The sequence below is a fragment of the Streptopelia decaocto genome (assembly GCF_964273445.1).
Source record: "Streptopelia decaocto genome assembly, chromosome: 3".
NCBI classification, from domain to species: Eukaryota; Metazoa; Chordata; class Aves; order Columbiformes; family Columbidae; genus Streptopelia; species Streptopelia decaocto.
In genome coordinates this window covers 82,281,847-82,303,707 of record NC_138656.1, presented here as the reverse complement: position 1 = coordinate 82,303,707, position 21,861 = coordinate 82,281,847, and the positions used below count along the sequence as shown (strand labels likewise).

Sequence of the window (21,861 nt, the reverse complement as noted above, 5' to 3'; positions counted from 1 at the left end):
CTGAAACCAGCGGGGAAGACACAAGCAGAAACGAACAGATTTTAACCCAAGAGCATAATCAGCATTAAAGTGTAAATGTAATTTAAAATTAAAATCAGTCCCACACTTTTGCAAAAGGAAAACTAAACTGACCCTCAGATTAAAAAAGGAAAAAAAAAAAGAGAGAAAGTGTTGAGCAATGAGGAGGGGGAAGGAAGGAGTGGGAAAACTTTCACAGAATATGAATTGTGAGAGCAGAGTCTGTGAAAGATCTGCTTAGGTTCAAATCATCAGCCAAAGTGGGCAGAAAAAGGGAAAACAAAAAGCAGTTTAAGAACTTCTAGAATGAAAATAGAAACTCCAGTAGCTTCTGACTTACATTAGGAAATACGGTAATATGCAGGAAAAGAAGATACATGTAGAAATTCGCTAATTCACAGAGTGCTTAGAGGAATGGTTCAGAGTTTCCAAAGCTGCAATTAACATACAAGCAAACATAACAATACAGAAAAATTACAAAGTCTTGTAAATTACACCAATACTCTTCTTTCCCAAGCATGGCAAAATTTATTTATGCGAATAAACTATATAATACAGTGTATTAAATACACAGTGCATTAAATACACTGTAATTACTTTATAAAAACAAGGAATACTTCACAGCAAGGCATCTCACTACACGCCCTCTATTATAGTTCGTGTAGCGTAGGAGTGGAAGAAACAGGCTCTGCTAGATATGATTTAGGAAAACACAAGGCTGCGCTCTGAGGAAGAGAACTGAATCAGAAGACAAAGGAGCTGGAGGAGAAGCAAGCTCAGGAGATGGGGCCGGATAACATCCGATGCAGCTCATGGATGCTCTGCTGTGGTTTCCATGGGGCTGATGATGCCAGTGCTCCAGCGCTGCCTGTGACCAGGCGCGGGCACGGGACAGCATTTAAAATCACTGGCATCCTTATGCCAGGGAAGTGGAGAGTGCAGCCCAGCAAATATCGTAATGTGTCAAATCCAGAGGTGCTTTTGCTGGGCTGTGGAAGGAATGGAATATCAAGGGCTTTACAATACAGGTAACTAGGCAATTGCAGTTATTAACTGTTTGTCTGAAACCCTGTGTAAATATCCCAGTTTCCTGCAGGCATAGTATTTTTTGAAACAGAACCTGCCAAATGCTGCATTTGTTCCAGTTTTCCTTTCCCTCCTCCCCTGCCTTGCCTTTTAATTTCCGGTATTTGGACACACAATTTTTCTGCGTTCATCTCGTTTTTGTTCTTGCACGCCTACTAACAGATCTAAGGATTACAGTGGCTTTTGTTCCACTGCTTGGTGTTCACATTTCATCAACGACGTCTGCTCAGCTCAGCAAAGCAAGGAGAACCAGCCACTGCTGAGCTGGCGAATTCGGTCCTCTCCTGTCCTCCATGAGGAGCAGTTAACTCCTCCCGCAGTGGCCCAAAAGGTTAGATAGGCTCCATAAATCCCAGGAGAAATAAATGGAGGCCTTTGCCTCCTCGCTGAGATTTCATGTCTACTGCAAGCGAAACGTAAATGGCTCTTTCAGCCCAGGAAGGATGGGCAGTGGCATCCCAGCAGAGCCGTAACCCTGTGCCCCGCTCTGGGCTGGCCCCAAGGAACTGTCTTCCCCGTTTCTGCTTCATACATGGGATTTTTAAGATCAGCCCGGAAAGCAAGGGGTAGAAAATGCCATCTACCCTACAAATCCTAGAAATACTCTCCATGTAGAAAAACGATGGCATTTCCAGCTTGGCATGTGATTTCCCTGTCCTGGGAGGGTGGAAGTTGGGACTTTACAGCTATTTGTGTGTGTGTGTGTGTGTCTACATATGCTCACGTGCACCCACGCATGCTAGTGTGAGAAAGAGACAAGAGAATGTGAATGTGTGTGAAAGGGAGTGAATTAGCCCCATCTGCTCCGAAAAGATAATTTTCTCCTTGGGTTTCTCTTACCGTCATACCGTTGTCACACTAGAGTGCTTCTAAAAGGCTGCAGCTCTGGCAGCCAGCATCATTACAGCTGCTTGGATTATTAACAGTATAAATAAACTCTCAGAGACACTACTAAGAAAATATTAACTACAATTATCACTGTCTGATAAAATAATGAACAGTGAAGTGTTATTCTGCTGCCTCAGTCACCGGTGTGCATTTATGTGTGCCGTGAGTAATGAAAAACAGTTTATTTGCATACTGAATCATCTTGGAATTGGTTCTTGTTATTTTATTTTATTTATTTTTCTAAAGATCAAGCAGCAGAGGCTGAAGCCCTGTGTTTGCAGAATTCAGCGTACCCCGCCTCCTTTCCCACTGTATATAATCCCATTAATTCCAAGTGAACAGAAAGCTGTGCCTCTAGCCATCCACACATCTGTCGGAGGAGGGAGGTGGGGCAGTGTGCAAGCTACCAGCAGCAACTCCAAAACCTCCTGATGGACTTTTATTCTTGGGCCTCACTGCTTTTTCTCCCTAAACGAGGAGCAAGGGCCCAAAACATGTCAATTCAGTGTCTGCTGCGTGGATCCTCCTCGCCTTCACCTCCTCCACTGGCCTCCACTGCTTCAGCTTTGCAAGTTCATTTTTTCTCACATTCCCCAGCAATACTCTCGAGTCCTGTCCTTTATTGACAGTAGTGGGGAACTTGGGCTTGGTTTCTAATTAATAGAAGCTATTACTTCCCTGCAAACACTGGGAAAAATAGTTTTTAATGGCTCGAAGTGTAGAAGACGGCAGCAGGAGCCTCTCGCCCCAATGTCCCCAGGCCAGGCTCCAGCACCCGCACCCCAGCAACACCCTCCTCGGCAGGTTGCAGGTCAGTCTTTACACCTAGTCTTCTTGAGGCGTCATCATCTGTTCATTAGTACAGCTCATTAAATGAGGAGAAACAAGATATCTGGGCCTGAAAGCTGGTCTCACCACCCTGATTCAGGAGCAGCCACCCTCTTTTGAGCTGGGTCCTGTGGGTTAGTAACTACCCAGCCCTAATTAAAGATGTCTTCCCAGGAAATCACCAAGTAAAGCTCCCACTTTGTTCATCTCTTCCTTCCCAGGCCACCACAAGGGCTGACACAAGTGAGGGCCGGGGGAGGCTGTGGGCAGGGAAGCATTTGCTGTCCCAAGCCACCACAAGGGCTGAGGGCAGCTGACACTGCCCGAGAGCAATGGGTGCGAAAATGACACTTTTCCCATCAGGGCTTGGGAAGAAGTTGATGATCTGGGTGACAGTGAGGGGCCATGGTTAGTATGAGGCACATTACCAAGCTGAATACGTGAGCTGGGCTGTTTCTGCCTAAGCGTGCAAGGCTGTCCCAGGGTAAGGGTGTCTGTCAGGGTCCTGGGGAAACGTCCACATCACAGCCAGGTAAGAAGGAAAATCAGAAAAATGACAGACAGGGGCAGTAGCAAACAAATGCAACCAGACAGGAAGGCAAAAATGCCATGCTGAGCGACAGGCAAGGGAAAGGGGCATTTTCTAAAATAGCTTTCCTTAATCCGGGCCAGAAAAATCCTGCACTGTACCTTCCGTGTTTTTATCCCACTGCCCCTTTTTCTGTGTTGTTTTCCACCGTTTATCCAGCATCTCATGCTCCCTGCCTGGTCTCTCTTCCTGTCTACAAACCTTTTGTTCCACCAGACCCCACTTCTGTGCCTGTTGCCAGCCCCGAGGAGGCAGCCACGGCGGGACCATCACTTATTTTGCACACAAGCAGGGTGCAGGGACAGGAGGGAACGTCATCCTCGCATGTCCCCCTCTGCCAGAAGGACAGCTTGGAGACGATGATCTTCCCCCTCCATACAAATCACTGCCAGCATGAACCTCCATTGCTGGGAGGGGAAGAGTCGAGCCACAGCCTTCGTTTTCCCTCCAGCATCCTCCCTCTCCTCATTCTCTTCTGGCTGCCAAAGCAGGTTAGACATGGCTTGCCCTAAGTCACCTACATTCACTTTTCCTCTTTAATTAAAGGATTCTTCTGTGAAACAATTCATGAGGACTTCTTTGCTAAGGGAAAGAAACGGAAGTGTTATTCCACACAGGTTTACAAAGACAAACATGCTCTCTGCAAAGGAATTTTGTTCCCCAAAAAGCCCCCATGGAAGGCAAAACAGGATCTGCTGAAGAAGAACTGAACTTCATTTTAAATCAGTGTACCATGTACAAATGCTGTCTTACAAATAGGATTATTTAATTTAAACCTTAGATCTATCAAGTTCCATTACTTCAAATGGAGCATGTCGTTTCTTGACTTCATTATAAATCAGGATTATATTGCAATTTATGTTAGGTAAAGTCACTGCTTCAATAGGAGGCAGTGAAAAAAAATTACACAGCAGTCAGTAAATAGAGCAAAGTCATTGCACTGTTCTTGAAAGGCAAAAAGTCATCTTGCTAAATGAGGGTCCGAGCTGTCCTGTACCAAGACTGTTCCTAATAAATAAAAGACCTCTGGGAAAAGTGCTGAGCATACGCTGGATCTATTTTCAGCTTGCATCAGCAGCTGCTGCCCCTGGGATCACATCTTTGCTCATACCCTGCACCATATGTAATCACTCCAGTGCTGCAACCAGTAAGATAATGAAAGAGCATGGCATAAATCTATACTTGAGTGGAATGCTAAATGAGAAAAATAATACAAAAAAGAGGGAAATAAACCACATTTTCAAGTCATTAGGAAGAAAGACTTTGACATATGAAGTGTTGCAACCATTAATAGCACTTATCATATAGAGTGGAGACAAAGAGACAAATTAATCAAACTGACAGAACTGGGACATTTTATGCTAATACAGGCTCCTGGGTTTTCGTTTGTATTCCTCTGTGTCTGGAAAACTGATACCATTACAGGGCAGGAAATTGCATGAATAACATGCAACAGATCATAAAAATTCACACACCAAGTGCAGAAACACTGCCAAAAGCACTGTAAAAACAAGGCTAGAGACCTCAACAGAGGAACTACCAACAGCTAATGAATGCAAATAAGTACAGGAATATTTCCCATCCATGCATAACAATGAGACATCGGCTGTGACTCCGCAGTCTCCAATAGTGTAGGTAAAATAAAGCCTGGAGAGCGAACACGCAGATAGCTGCGGGGGAACTGCTGGCCAAGCCAGGGTCTGAATTTGTTTGCAGTGTTGCAGCCAGCAGTTTAAAGCCACTGGGGAGCTGGCAGAGACAAGTGCCGCCTCTGTCTAAACTGTATCGCTATGTTAGATTTAATTTAACATTTCAGGTAGAAGAGAGAGGGGGAGGAGGATGAAAGGGGAAATAAAACAGACCCACAAACCAGCACATAGTCACCCAAAGCAAAAATCCCCTCAACCCAGCACAAATCCACAGCACAGAGTAAAAACCCTCACAGATAATGACATTTTAAACATGATTCGTTTGGGAAATAGAAAATGTGCTTGCTGTCCAAAGCCACACCCGTGTTATAAAGGGAGGAAATGGCAAGAACTACAGCAGTGCTGGGCAGGGCACAGTGTAATGCAGGATCTTGCCAAGGTTACTTCATTTGCCATGAGGGCTTCTCAACAACCTTTAAAAAATTCTGGCAAAACAGAGCACTGGTGAAGCGCAGAGAGCTCACCAGCCATATAAACACCAAATGACAAATACAGCCGCGGCATTTCTCATCGCTCTCTGTTTTGTAAAAAAGTGATGCTTTCCCCCTTGTACGGTAGTTACCGTACAAACCTAAGGCGAGGACTAACCTTTTGGAGCTGCGTCATTCCCAGCACTGCTCTCACCTTCCCCAGAATAGAACGATACGCAGCTGATAGGATTGAGCAAGAGCATTTATGTGCCAATACCACAAGTAGAAAGAGGGTGAGGAAACGCCATCCTGCCCAGGGATGGCTGCTTTCCTGAAGAGCAGGTGGAGTTTAAGTTCTTCTCACATTTGGTGCTGGAGGACCCCATGTTCAGAGGTGGCAAGGCAGAAGCTGTTCCACAACCAGAGAGATGGGCACAGGGAGCACAAAATGCAGAGCCCGGCTCTCCGTCTGCTCTCCAGTACAATGCTGTGGAGGTTTTACACAGTTTTAGTCATGTGAATAGGGTTTATCTCCAAACCTCAAAATCTCCTTCTGTTCCTTTGATCACTACTACAGTTTCAACATGGTGCTTGGCATGGTACCAAAAAATGGTGCACACACACAAAAGCAAGCTGATCCAAAAGCTTTCCAAATACAACAATGGTGTAACCTTTGTTCTAAGGGGAGAAATTAGAAACAGGCATTTGTTAACTTCTGTAAATATACATCCATCTGACAGATGGACAAGAGTTGCAAGCTGCAAATGGAAAGAGTTTCTCCCTTCCCTTCAATAAAAAAAAAGATAGCACACATAATTAGCTACAAAAAGGCCTCATGAAAACCTCGGCTTTAAGAAATTTAATATAGGGAGGGAAATAATTTGGTCAAATAGATTTAACTTTGTTGATTTCTTCTGCTCATTACAACAGCAAAGATACCTTCGAAGTCTCTTAAGAATCATACGACACCTGACCCTTTCTTCTCCTCTACCTGCAATCAGAATGGTTTGGGAAAAGAAAAGCTTAGTTGGAGTAAAACATCAATTCCTGAAAGAAAATATTTAGAGAGGTCTTTACTATCATCTTACTAATCAACCAAGAGGTAAAAAGCACAGTGACAAGAAACGACCATGAATTCTCACACTGCTTTAGCCATGCAATTTCTCTTCAGAAAACCAGCTTCAGAACTGGCTTGTAACCTCACCAAATACTTACAAATGTATCTGAGAACTAAGTCAAGAGTCCAAGAGCAGATGATGCAAACAGTCTGGGCCCCCGCAGGCTGGAATTGACTTGAAACCCCCCAAGCTTGCTGTAAAGAGCAGCTTTTGGTGTGCAGGGCCGGTCTGCTCTACAGAGCTGCTGGAAGGAGGTCCAGCAGAGCCCTGCCAGGGGCTCCTGTCGGGTTGCCTTGGTTGTGCAGCACCAGCTGATGCCAGAGGCCAGAACGTGATCAAATGCTTCTCTTCAACAACACACCTGCCCATCCCCTCTCAACTGAGGTTTCCAATTGGAAAGTTCATACATAATAGTGAAATAAATCCTATACGAGAAGGATTGCGCTCGTATTTGAAAAGGAAGCAGAACTAAACTAAGCCTGAAGTAGCTCTTACTGGGTGTTCTTCTCAGTTTTCCAACTACAAGATACATTGAAGACAGGGAATGAAGCAAAGGAGTTACTGATTTCAAGGTTCCTGCCACTACCGAAAGTGACTCTTTCTGCATGCTATGATGACTTCATAAATGCACAGAAGTTTATTTATAGAATGTCAAAATGCCTAAACATGTAATGGACATCTCTTCATTCTTCACTTCCTTGGACAATGGTATAGGTATTATTTGTCCTCAATGGCTACTGCTTACATAAACCGAGCAAAAATGATAAGGATAGATGGCTCTTACAAAAGACAGGCAAATCTCTATTTTTTGGGCCTTGCATTTGACAAATTAATTCAGACATTTAAAACATAGCCTTGGTTTGATTGTGCCCAGTCTCCTGAACACTAACAAGTTAAAGGAATAGACAGAAACTGCTTGACTTGGCTTTAAGTCCAGACAAAAACGCCATATACGGAAAGCCATTCACAGAGGAACACAGAAAACTGCAGTCAGATAAAAATAAGGTTAAAAAACAGTTCACTTCAACAGGCAGATGGAATGGCTGGAGAGACCAATCCACCTCAAGTCCAGCTTCCCCTTCCAGAAGTAGAAACGAGCACTAGTCCTCTGTGGGAAGCAGAAGGGAAGTTGTCAGGATTTGGCTTTCCCCAGCTTCTTCCTGTCTTGAAAGGTTACTGGCTCCAACCCTGTCCTTTGAAAGAAACAGGAAATAACTTGAGCTTATTTTGGTTTTACTTGACCAAGATCACCCTGACAGGGAAATTTTCACTGAAGGCTGCCTGTGTATCTGGTGAGAGAGGTGGACGGGCATGTTGTACTACTGCTGTGTGGTCAGAGATGGAAAGATACTTTGCTTTCAGAGTTGTTTAAGACTTTTTTCTTACTAGCTGCAGGCCCTTGAAACAGAGGATCACAGGTCTGAATTTCAAAGGAAAGAAAAAACCCAACACTTTTCCCACAAGCAAAAGCTTTACACAGCCAAAAACGTAGCCTCAGCCTCCCGACAGTCTGACGAAAATCCAAACCACTTCATCAAAAAAGCATTTTTTCCTGAAACTGAGAACTGTACTGGCAAAGTTTGAACAGACTTTTTTTTTTTTTTTTTTTTCTTTAAATCTGCTCTTTTTACCTTGAAACAGTACCACAGACTGCATCCCCACCGATTCTGGGGCCATAAAGTAAGATGTATATGCACAGAGTAAGGAATTTGGTCCTATCACAATTCAAAGCAAGCAAACTTCAAGTAAGGTATTATGAACTGTTCGATTAACTAGATCCCACACCTCTTTATTAGCACTTTTCAGGTCCACTTCTGGCTCAATCCTTTTATTTGGATGGTCTCCTTTATATTTTACTACCCCAACAAAGCCACTTCAGCCCTGGCCTCGGGAAGTACATCGGACACCACAGGAGCAGAAGGAAGCACTGAGAATACACCACATATGCCAAATCTGTCTGCACTTCTTTCAGTTACTCTGTAAACTTTCATTTCTCTGAAGTGTTGTTCTGAAATGATAAGCAGCTGCTGGAGGGAATGCTGCGGAGGACATGCCTTACCAAACCCAAATATGTATTCAACTAAATGTAGCTGCTTCAACAACAAAACAAAGGTGCCTGGTTTTTGGGGACCTGAAAACCCAAAACTACCATCTGCCAAGACTGATTAGCTCACTGTGGAAAAAATCAAGTCTTGCGAGGTACCTGCTTGCCTGTTCTTTGGGATAAATGTGATGCCCAAGAGCTACAATAATAGCAGAAAAAATGTTTACATCTTGCTCTAAGTATGAACTTATTTTTTTTTTTTTTTAAGTTAAGAATTTATTTTTGAAGCCAGGTCTGCAACAGCTCTGTCACTTAAGCAAAAATTCCTAATTAAGCATCCTCAAAGTGCCCCAGTCTCCCGGTGAGGGACTAGAAGTCTGCAGCAATTCACAGACTCTTTCTGACCTGCTCCACGCCTCCAAGTCTACTTCCCTCTTGGATGTGGAAGTCTCAGAAGATGTTCTCGATGGCAGCAAACAGGACATCACGGGAAGAACAGGTAGAGGACACAGACTAGAGCCCATCGGTCACCCAGGACCAATTGGCCAGTTAAGGCAGCGAGTGGCTCCATCCTACTCCATTCATCTCAAGAAATGCTCCAACTAGTCGGAAAATCCCCTCAATGCCTCTTGTGCTCTTAAAAGATACAGAGGGAAGAACATGAGACTGAAATGCTGGCTGAGGAGAGATAAGCTCAAATCTCTGGTTTCAGATACACGGGCTGCTCTGGGACCAGCAGCTGTGCCAGCTGCGGGTCAGTCTGTTCACCTCTGTGTGAGGTAATGTGAACCAGAGCATTTAGAGAGAGGTAAACAGAGCCGAGTGGTTCACACAAGGTGATTTAATCATTACTGACCTGATGCACAGACCTGTGCTGTAATTCCCATCTGATGCATCAGCTTCCACCCCAGCATTCACAGGGAGGTGATGACGGGATTTTATTTGTTCACAAGAGACCTCAAAAATCTGCTGCTGAAGGTTTTATGTTACCATTATTTAACTTCAGAGCTGATACCTCTCAGTTCCAGCTGTTCAGTGACACCTTGTTTACACACTGGCTTTACTGAAAGTGCTAGTACTGCGATTCTCTGCTGTTTTCAGCCCAGCTACAGGTATTTTAACTGCGGACCCTTCCTTGGCTAGTGGCAGTTCCTGGGTCACAGCAAGAAGTTCCCAGAGCCACTTCAACTGCAAATCAACCTTCTCTTCTCCACAGAGTCTTCTAAAGCCTCCATCACTGGCTCTTAGGTCACCCAAAAGACGCATCATGCAAACATAAAGCAAAACAAAACACAACACATTCCCCAAATACAAAACAAAATTAAAAAAAAGGTTTCAGCTATTTCTGTGTGTGGGATACAGACAGCTACACTTAACCGCACACTGATGACATCTGCTCTTATAAGGTCACTTTAAGCAAAGTGAAGGACATAAGGTTTATTATCCAATCTGATCTACGTTATCTTAGGATCTTCAGTTTTACTCAAGTATGTCTGTATTGAGCACCAAACTTCTTGAAGGGGTGTCTAAAGCTCGTCATGGAGTCACACACATCACCGAGCAGTTTGTTGCTGAATACACATGCCAAATTTTTCAGTTGATTTTCATCTGGCTTCAAAACCCCTGCCAGTGGCTCTCATAGTATCTTTCTCCAGTAAATTAAAACATGCTTATTAAAGATATGCCTGATCCTTTATTTTCACTTAAGTATTTAAGCAACCACCCAAGCCTCCTTCCTCTCAAGCTGTTTCAGAGAAATTAAATCTCATTTTTAAAACAAACCAATCCTGGGCTAGACAGAGCTGTAGTTTGACCAAGTACAGCTGCTCATACTTACTTATTTTATTAAAGTTAATAAAGTGTGCAAGGACACAGCTTTCACCAGTGTCAGACTGTGCTAACTAGGTGTTTGCTGGTGGTCTCGCATCAAAGCAAAACAGATGAAAAGTCAGTGCTGCACAAGAGTCCTGGAATAAACCAGCCATTTCTCCCTTCAAAGCGTGTGTCATGTATGTAACAGAAAGTGTGTCTGCTCATTCCTCTAAAAAAACCCCAACAGTGTGCTCGTAAAATTCACAAAGAGCATCTCATTCCCAAACTCTAGTACAATTCAATTGCCTTCTGCTCACCTAAAACCTGTATTTCACTTTCAAATTGAACTGTACTTTCCAGCCTTAATGTTTGTTGACTGCTGCAATGCATCATTTGAATACATGCCATATTCCACCCCATAACATGCTCAATTTCACTGGTAGCTGAGAAAAACAGCCGGTCTGACATTATCCACCGGGGAAATCTTGTCAGAAAGTGCTGAACAGAGATAAAACCTTATCTTCTTTGGGTCTTGGGAACGCTAATAAAGCAAAGTTTGGTACTGGGATCAGAAAGTACCTTACAGGTTGTGGTGTCTGATGTGGTGAAGCTGAGGGGTGTCTTATCTGGGCCCTATCTGTCTGCTTATTCAAACAGCAAATGCTCAGCGTGTATTTCAGGACTCTTAAAAGAGCGGATACTTAGCTTCCTGGCAATAAAGAAATTCAAAGCTTTTTCAGAGGGAGAAAAAGCAAAGCCAAACAAGGGTGAAGAGGTGAGGAGAGGAAGAGATCTTACAGACTTCAGGGTCAGAGCGCTCACAGAGTTAAGGAATGAAACACAGTCATGGCTCAGCCACTTCATTTTCATTCATGCCCAGATGTATATTTAAATACAGCAAAAAACCCCCAACATTAAATAAACAAACAAACCAACCACAGCCCCTGTTATACATGCTTATTGCTTCTGCTCACACCCGTAACATACTCTACCTCTAGGACTTAATCTTCAGGATACCTTTTACATTTTAGATAATGTTTGCCATATTTGAGCGAGAAGGTTTCCCCACCGCAAATTGCCTTTTCAATTGCGAGTGCAATCAGAGTCAATCAGCCCGATTTAGCACTAGCAGCAGGCAGGAGTCTAACAAAGGCAATGAAATTGAGTCCACTTATTGCAGTGGTGAATTTCATCCTGTGCATTCATCTCCATATCCCCTTCAACAGTACATTTTTATATGCTTACTCAAATAAATATAAATAGTATAACTACCACCAAAGGAAGGGTAAAGGAATTACTGTAAGATTGTCTCCCCTTAGCATGCATGTATGCATGGCTTTTGGTGTGCTTTTTAAAACCCAGCTCTCCCTACAACACAACAGAGGTTTATGTCACTTTTCTCCATTGGAAAGGATCAGAGAAGTGTTATCAATAGTGAGACAGCCCTCATCAGAAGATAATGGAAGTTACACCCCATGGAATGAAAAGTTTGTGGCTCGTTTCCTCATCATACTTGAGGCATGAAAAATCAGGCAGTGCCGGAAGCTTTTGAAGTGAGACATGGATGGAATTTCATATCACATCTTGATGGTCTCATTTCTGCTTTATTGTTCACCTGCTAGAAACAAAATATGTCATTTGTACCTTGAACTGTGCTATGTAAACAATGCACATAAACCAGTGTGCATTCCTGTCTCACGGTTTCTTCTGAATTAGTACCATATCATGTAAGACCTCAAAAAGTACCTGAATGTTCAGTTTTACTCTCACTAGAGATTTGCAGTCTCCAGTCATCCTTCTGTGAGGTCAGTGGTGGCACTGCGAATCAGCATGAAAAATAACACATTCCCTAGGAGGAATTTAGGAAACCAAAGACCCAACTTCCACCCATACGGACTCACTGATGCGGCACTGCTGAGGTGAGGCAGAAGCGTAAATGAGTTAGAAGCCTGACTTTATTTGAAACTTGATGGATAAAACCTCTTGCCACTATAAAAAGCTCTGTGGATGAAGGGGGTGGTGGCTTTCAGGAAGGCTTTCAGGTCACTGCCACCTCCTGAGACAAAGCAGAATTAATTCTGGCCAGTGCTGTGTGGAACACCAATGGCTGGTACAGTCCTGTAAAAGAAAACCACACTAATGCTTCTTGTTCTCTAAGAACTAACCTTAGCTACTCCTAATACTCTATGGGGTGCCAAAGAAAAAGGGTCTTTTGTTGCTCCCTACTGCGTAATAACATCTCTCCAGCTGGGAAACAAACTTCCAAGCAGACATTTTCTTCTTGCCCTCTTGCTCCTCTTTCCCACATTTATCACCTCTTTCACTCCAAGTGCCTGTGCAGAGCACTCCCAGCTCAGTCACCACATTCCTTAAAGACACTATATTTATACATGTACACACTACACAGAAAGCAAAGAGACAAAGTAAGAGAATACCATTTATTTCTAGAGAGATAAAAAGGAATATTAATTGCCTTTAGCCAGCAGGGTATGTAATAGTTGACCTCCTGCATCCTGCCTTTCATTTTCCCCTGAACGCAATCATCTTTTGTTGGCTAATTCCCAGCATTTTTCCCCCAGGCTGGCGGGTTGGCATGGATGGTTAGCAGCTGCCAGTATTTCTCCTCCCTGTCAGCTACGAGCTCTACTAATGTTAGATGCCTGGCTCAGTCCCACCCAGGGTGCCGCATGCCTTTGCCTTCCAACGTAACACAGCTTTTGCCAGCCCTGAACCTGAATCGAGCTCCCGTCCTGCCTTTCTCCTTGCAAAGATTAACCGGTGAGGGAGTTAACCCACGTCAACCGAAGAAGCAGATGACAGATTTCACAGGGCTAGACCTCATGGGGAAACGGCAGGTTTTGCAGCAGCCGCCAAGGAGCAGTAAAGCAGTAAGAACACGGAGAAATTCAGCCTGTGGTGTGTGCTAACATCTGCTTTGAACATCATTCTCTTAATAGCAAAGAAAAGAGCTGTGTGGATAAGCAAACAAAAAGCTCCTCAAATACATCCCACCCTTTCTTGCTAAAAGAGATGCTGCTTCCCTTTGCCCCTTGGAAGACTTAGAAGCCCCAGACAACTCAGTCTAATAATTTTGCTTTAAGAAGGCAACATTTCCAGCAGACAGTTCACTGCACTAAAAAAAATCACCAGTTATCGACTAATTGAAATAGATTCAAGAAATCCAAGGGTTATAGGTATAACCAACCAGCCTACCTGAGAAGCAACTTGGTTTTATAACAGAAAGGACAGTACCAGACCAGTGCTAGAGAAAGTTAGGTCTGCTGCTCCTGAAGACCTGCACTTAATGTCACCAGAGACAAAGGCATTTGGTACTCTCATGGTTATTTTTAATGTATGCCCCAAAGTAAAAAAAATCCAAGCAAGGTCGGGAATCTTGTTTGTAAGCTGTGGGACTCCCATGCAACTGAAGGGTTTTACTTGTTGTTGCTGTTTCTGCTTTTTTTTTTTTTTCCACTATTTAACTGCAGCCTCAGCTTTCAGAAAACCAGGTGAATGAGGTGTTTGCACAGATGCTGCTCCTCCGCCCAGCGCACAGCTTTCAGCTTGCCCATACAGACTCGCTGTGCACTTCTATAAGCAACACCACGCAGGTGAATAATAGTGAATAAAAAAGCCTATTCAACGAAGCACTGGCTCCTTCTCAAGGAACGCAGAGTACCACTACAGCATGAATGACTCAATCATCTACTTGAGAGCTATTACTTGCCGCGATGAAGCAATGTTAATTGGATAATGGCCTGCTGCCAGCTAATATTGGCATGACCTACAATACCCCTGGCTGACAGCCGTGTCTCTCTCTATCACACCTTTTTTTGTAATCTGGATGGGAAGTGGAAACCATTAAAAAAGCCTCATAAGTGCCATTTAACTTCTTATCATGAATTAAAAGCTTAATTAAGTGCCTTGTTAAAGGAAGGAAGACCAGTTTTCATGATTAAATAAAACAAAACAACAGTTAGGGGTATGGAGTGAATGACTGCCTTATAGCTTTAAACTCAGTTCTTGGAAAATATTAATTTTGGGTTGCATTTAACAGCAGCTGCTATAGGAAAACTGCACAATTGCTAAAAAACACCCCGGGTGAAAAGCAAGCAAGGTTCTTGTCGCCCAAAACCTGCAAAGTAAGAAAAAAATGTAGAAGAGCTAATAGGGTCCTTTTTTTATTAGCTGCAGGCAGCTGACACACTCCATTCCTCTAACTCTGCTCTGAGGGCTGATAGTTCACGAACCATGGCCACATATGAGCCCTTGTTATTAGATGGCTGTTTTTCCAAGTGCTTATCTACACACTAAATTACGTTGCTTTAACAAAAGGGGTAGTACAAAATCAAATTACCAAGGTTAGCACAAAAGGGTTTATGGAAACTCTTCAATCAGTGCAGAATTAGCTCCATACTGACTTAGTTTAAGTTGATTAGGGAAAGGTTTGAACTGAGGCACATTAAGTCATGCTTGAACTGACCTGAAATGCCTAACACAAGGTTTTGCACTGGTTGAAAGCCCTGTGCATTCAGCTAGTCCCAATTCCGTGTGTGCACAGTGTCTCCCTACTGAAATGACTGGCATGTCATAAAGACTGCTCTCACTTGTAATTGGATATAAACAAGAAATAATGTAAAAACATCTGTTCGCTGTTTAGCTAGACAACAGTTAACAATGTCTGGATGCCAGATTAACAAACAGACCTCAACATGCTAAGACGGAAAAAAAAGTCTGCAGTTCAGACTTTAGAGGCAGATCGACTGCTTTGAATAATCAAAAATACGTTTTTGTGTTTTGCTGTTAAGCTCCCTCATACCAACATTACATGAGTGTAAAAGCTTTATATATAAAGCTTTATCCAGCTCCAACATCAAATCTTTGAGAAATAATACTAATAATGTCCTTTCTCCACAGTTGTATACTTTTAGCAGTTTCCAAACCACGCCAGAATTCAAAACTCAATGCTTGCATGTTTGACTTAAAAATATCTTTGCTAATTTAGAAGTGATCATCACCTTCAGAAAAGTTTTGAACTGTGAAGACAATATTTAAAAATGAATTTCGATCTCTGTTTTTCTATAACAATGACATGCCAACATAAACTGTCTCTAAGCCTGAAAAAGGTATTGGCTCAGGACATTAATTTCAACGTTTGTTTGAATTTTTTCTACTGGAGGTATAACGCCCTACATGACAGATTAAGTCAATTTTCACAAGATACCTTTAGAAATAACTCATGGGATGCCAGAGCTCTGCAGACAATAGCCTTGGGAAGAGCCATTAGCTTGTGAACTGGATAAGACCCTGCTAACTTCGTCTAACGCAATATAACTAAGATGGCTTTTCCCCCGCTCCATCAGCTTTTAGAAATAAACAGGAGTGTTTCAGTTCTTTTCACGGGGAGCTCCAACACGGTTCCTTGTTGGAGGTGCTTCCCATGTCAACACACAGGCACCTAACAAAGTGCACAGGCACTCTGAAGCAGCTCCTGCAACGCCAGGAGCAGAGATGTGCACCTTAACCAGGCAAAACCCAAGAGATAACAAACTGTGTCAGGCAGATCTCTGACCCAAGCGTCTAACACTTGTGAGGAAATTATTTAACTGATCACCTCACATATTCAAATAAAGTAGTCACTGAGCAAATTAGATTCCATGGAGTTACCAGCAATTAATTTGCAGGTGGAAAATATCTGTACAAGTAGGCTTTGGTAACTGAAGGTATCTTTTTTATAGGCCAAAAGAGTTCTTTTCCAGGATGAGAAAGTTAAAGCCCTGGCATGCTGCAACTAACTGAAGCATGCGGCAAAGTAACACTGGTAGTCTTAGGTGGATCATGACAATTTCAGAGTACTGGAAAAAGCCTTAAGAACTAGATTCACTCCTTCTGCAAATCCAGTGTAACCCTAAGTCACTAAAACTTTTTGATCCCTCACTGAGATTTATCCTAAAATGTAAAACCTCAATACTTCATTTATCCACTTAAATAGAAATAACTTGTGGCTGGACTGGAGTATTTTTTTTACATAATATCTCATGTAAAACACATACACAAACCTCTGTGTTTTAAATCTTCAGTGTCATACAAACATAGGACCGGGTCACCAAGTACAGACCCATGATGATCCCTTCACCACCCTGTGGCTCAGCACCTCACTGCTGCTGTGATTAGAAATCTGCTCATTTCCAGTCTACTTTTACTGAAAGCCAGTTGAAAACAATCAATGTTTTTGCCAACACTGTCTTTTAGTAATAAAGAGAAACTGCCTTCCTCAGCCGTTTCATCTCCTCTGCCTACATGGAGCTGTAGAATCTCGTAGTCGTCACACCAGCAGGACAAACCTTCCATGGTCTTTTCTCCTTCAAACCAGGGTCCTTCTGAACATCTCAGTCACTCTTGTATATATTTATTTGAATTTCAGTTGTTTTTCTTAATATGACTGGACCTGAATCATACATGGAGATCTCACCAAGGCTTTGTAGAAGAGCACTGATATTTTCCTGCCTCTTTGTCCCTGTGCACCCCTGGGCATGTCTTGTCACCTCTCTGCTCCCACCCTTGCTTTGCAGTGTGAAAGCTATGTTAGGTTGAGAGAGGTTCTCCTTCCCCTCTACTCTGCCCTGGTGAGACCACATCTGGAATATTGTGTCCAGTTCTGGGCCCCTCAGTTCCAGAAGGACAGGGAACTGCTGGAGAGAGTCCAGCGCAGGGCAACCAAGATGATTAAGGGAGTGGAGCATCTCCCGTATGAGGAAAGGCTGAGGGAGCTGGGTCTCTTTAGCTTGGAGTAGAGGAGACTGAGGGGTGACCTTATTCATGTTTACAAATATATAAAGGGTGAGTTTCACGAGGATGAAGCCAGGCTCTTCTCAGTGACAAACAATGGTAGGACAAGGGGTAATGGGTTCAAATTGGAACACAAGAGGTTCCACTTAAATTTAAGAAGAAACTTCTTCTCAGTGACGGTGACAGAGCACTGGAACAGGCTGCCCAGGGGAGTTGTGGAGTCTTCTTCTCTGGAGACATTCAAGACCTGCCTGGACACATTCCTGTGTAACCTCATCTAGGTGTTCCTGCTCTGGAAGGGTGATTGGACTAGATGATCTCTTGAGATCCCTTCCAATCCCTGACATTCTGTGATTCTGTGACAATAATTGAGACTCGATTATTCCACTGGAAATTATTAGTGGACACTGCAGAATCATAGTGTGCATCCTAGCGCATCCTCTGCAATATCTCTGAACTCCTATGCAAAATGTCTGGGTTGAAATTTCTTCATGAGTAATATTCAGTGTCAAGACTCATGAAGTCACACCCAGTGACCTACTTCTAATGCTCTCCAGCCTGTGCCATGACAACATCACGACGCCACTGAAGTCTCTGGAGAGCTAAACCAGAGTGGAAAAACCATGTGTAACACTTCAGGACCTGTCACCATTTAAAAACACACCGTGCTTCTTCATGGGCATTCAGCAAATGATGGTGAAAACCCCTCAGTATGCCAAAGTACCTTCCTACTGAGTGACTTCAGTCCCATGCCCTGGGGACATGGCTGTCCCTCTTGTGCTGCCAGTCCCAGCCAGAGACACCAGGCAGGCAGTACCGAGGCGGCGGGTGACAGCAGCCCTGGCCAGCAGGCACACGTCTCCTCTCCGTGGGCAGCAAGGCCACCAGCGTGCCCTACGGTAGCTGTGCTGTCACGGCTGTACAGCTGTGAGGAAATTACAGTGGGGGTGGAAGCCAGCCAGTGAGATTTTGTGGTAAAATAAAGTAAACTTTCCAGTGATGTAGGTATTTTCTACGTCCCTTGGCTTCCTGCTGTGGGAGCCATGCTGTGTGAGAAAAACCCTGCTTTTTGACAGACTGCGTTCATGGTTTCTTGGTGGAAAACACACAGCCTGAAGCAGTTAGATCCCAAATTCGTCATGAGGGGGGGTGAGAGGAAGCAAGGCCGAATGAGGTGCAGGAGAGGGAAAAGAGGAGGACAAGGATATGAGCTGCCATACAGAGGTTGAGAGCAGTGCGACTTCCCAACAACATGATGCCTCAAATGATTTTTCATCAATAACCTGCCGTCTAGCAGCCGTATCACCCCTTTCAAATTTTCTGTCTGGAAGAGCAGAAGAATATCAGCATCCTGATAATGCCCTGAATGAAGCTACAGTAATTAAGAGTTTGGGTACAACTCCTTTGGCAGCGGTGAGGAAGGCGAGTTGAAGCACCTTAAAGCTTTGCCACAGCAACCATTAGTAATTACTGCTGGTGGGGAAGAGTGGTATGAGCATGTCTGATCTTCAGTGATTCGCAACCCACCCAAACACCAAAACTACATGCTGGAGTAGGAACCAACACCCATGCCACGATCCCCTTGACCACCTTAGCAGACCACGGAGGTCTTCCTCACTGTGTGGGACAGAGGGGGCTCGTGTTTGTGGTGGGGGCACGGCGACATACTGTACCTCTTCCGGCAGGCTGACCACCAGGTCATTTTCCGTCTGCCCTACCAAGGCCTGCAAGAAGTACTCGCTGCAGGCAGCCAGCACAGCCCGGTGGGCGCGGAACTCCTTCCCCTCCACGATCAGCGTCACGTCACAGAGAATGTCCTGCTTCCGCTGGTCATTTAAGCAGAGGAGAATATTGGTACAGTGCACCGTTGACTCATACACATACATGGGGGAGTCAGTCTTCTCATCCACAGACATGCCGTTCACACCCTGCAGAAGAGAAGGGAGGGAAGAAAACACAAACAAGGCGGTGAGGAGCAATGTAGCCACCAGACAAACACGGTGCAGTGGGATGCTGCCCAATTTCTGGATACCCTGGGACCATGGCCAAGCAGCCCATTAATTCTTAAATCAAGCGAGTTGCTGAGGAAAGGTATGGGGAAGAGCACTCATTGCCATCAGCTTTCACCCCATGGTGCTTTGACTACCTAACCCCTCCTTGGCTTCCCCTCTCAAAACCAAAGCAGAATTTAGATGGACTGCTAAGTGCTTTCCTTCAACCACCTACTACACATCTATGATTTTCAATTTAGTAGAGGCAATAACAAGAGGACACGGGAAATTTTAGAAGATTTTAGCAAAAAAAAGCAAGAGTGACTGTCAGGTCTTCTAATAGTGAAAAAGTGCTTTGTGCTTGCTTCTGTTATTTTCAGATTAAGGGAAATAACCCTTAAAACCCCAGCCTGTTCTCCAGTTGACAGGCAGCGCTGTGTGTTTAGACTGAAGGCCTTGGCTCAAGTGAAAGGCAAGGTGGAACTGTACCCAACAAAGACAAGCCACTAACTACAGTCACCTCATCTCTCAATCAGAATTAGAGCTATTTTAAGCCTTAAAGAGGGGGAGAAAGATCTTTAGTGGCTTAGAAGAAATCCATTTTGCAGGCATGGCAAAAGCAACACACCTTCACCAGCAGTCCAGTGTGATTTACAGAAAAGAGCAGTTTCCGAATCCCAGACCCACAAAAATCCAGCAACCCGTGTGGAGGTCCAGCCCCAGGTGGAGGGCAGCATGTGGGTGCTGGGGCCACTCCTGCCTGAAGATACGTCTCCCCCTCCTGATAGCAGAGCAGAGGCTGGAAGGATTCAAGAGACTCATCACAACCACCTCAGCGATGAAGTTCCCTGCCTGCTGTTCTGCGATTTCTGCAACCAGCATCGCCTTTAAACACAGGGATCGGACTGGTGGTGGTGGTGGCGGCTCAGCTTCCCCCAACATCAACACTGCATGACCCCACTTTGCACTTGGGCACACCGAAGTCATTCTTCGCTTACCCAAAACCTTCTATCCAGGCTCTTTGCAATATTTTCCCATTTCAATATATCTGAGTAAAAAACACACTATGTACCCTAAAACAAACCAAATACCCTTGTTTTAAGGCTTATATGGCAAAAAGGATTATTTGTAAGCATTCCATCTGCTGCCAAACACACACACTTCAAGTACTTCAAGACATTATTTTTCCAAACAACAACCACCTTCTGAGAGGTAAGATTCAGAGAAATACAGGGCTAATTGCAAGAGATGGAGGTATTTTGATATAATACTGCTGCACGGCAAATATCTGACCACTGTACAAAGTAGAAGCAAAATTCCTCCTCTGCTACTTTTTAATGTAGATCTCTGTAGTATTTTCCTTCACTAGAACAATGTACAGGTACACATGTAGACACAACATAACTTCAAACTATTTCTCTTGCCATGTGTTCAAACCAGGGTGCCGTTTTCCTATAGTGTCATTTGAAAGATACTAAGAATCTATAAAAAAATGAACTTAAGAGGACCTGCTTGCTACTTGTGCAAGTACTTGTATGTCTTTTCTAGACTTCCCAAAACTCCAGCCTTTATAGGAGCATTTTTAAGCTAGTGGCTATGATGACTCTTTCTACAAAATAGGTGTTTTTGCCAACATTACAAAACTGCAATATTACTGGAATTCTTAATGGGATGCTTACAGATTCTCTTTTACTGGTATTTTCAGTATTTACTGCTGACTCATGTTACTCTTCTGAGTACCCAGCTGAAATGCCTACATGAACACGAAAAACCCAAACAAACAAGCCAGTATCCATTAGCCCTTCATCAACTTCCTATCTAGAGAGAAGACACAAACCTGCTTAGTGACCTGCACACAGTTGAGGGAGGGAGACACGGTGGGGTCTTTTATGCTATCAGTTGGACGTTTTAATCAGGAGAAAATTCATTCTTTCATTTTCCTTTTCCTCATAAATTGAGACTAACAAGAAGAATTGACAGCAAGCTTTTTATTAACACCATGGTAAGGTAAAAGAGAAAATGATACTTAGTTCATCCCACTCATAGTTTTCTGTGTAACTGAACTCTGATGCTAATGATAGTGTTAATGATGTTCTAAGTGGTCACTCTTGCGTGCTATGAAACGCAAGAGTTTACAAGAACAATCTAGTGGGAAAACCTGACGGTTGCAAATGACAATGCAAAGGGAAACGCGTTCATTGTTTTTTTCCAGGCACGTCTTATGCCTGTAACGTCTCAGATGACGAAAAAATGTACAAGAAACCTGAAACCTGGCAGGTAATGAACAGAACATGAATTATATTTTCAGTGCCTTTAGAAAAAAAAAACCCAAACAAAACAGTTTGCCTGAAATTGCAATTATTTTTTTACAGTAATAGTGCAATTTGTGTGAATCAAACCCTGAATTACTTGGTTACTAATTAGTAATTTCCCACTTTTAACTACATCTCTCATCAAGCGTATTTTTAAGAAAAATTCGTCGCATGCCCTGCGAAATGCTTAAAATGCCACAGTGTATTTCCCCTGCCGGTGAGTGAGTCTGCCTTCTATGCTAGGAAACCTGACTGACGCGGTACTGA

At 43.6% G+C, this 21,861-nt stretch overlaps 1 protein-coding gene across 2 annotated transcripts in view; it reads right to left on the bottom strand.

Moving 5' to 3' along the window:
* BACH2 (BTB domain and CNC homolog 2) overlaps nt 1-21,861 on the bottom strand; it is a 187,540-nt gene that overhangs the window by 25,613 nt on the left and 140,066 nt on the right. For both annotated transcript variants that reach the window (XM_082050129.1, XM_082050128.1), the window contains one exon: nt 18,965-19,219. In XM_082050129.1, the coding sequence (XP_081906255.1) occupies nt 18,965-19,207 (243 nt within the window). In that variant the 5' untranslated portion in view covers nt 19,208-19,219. The remainder of the gene's footprint in view (nt 1-18,964; nt 19,220-21,861) is intronic.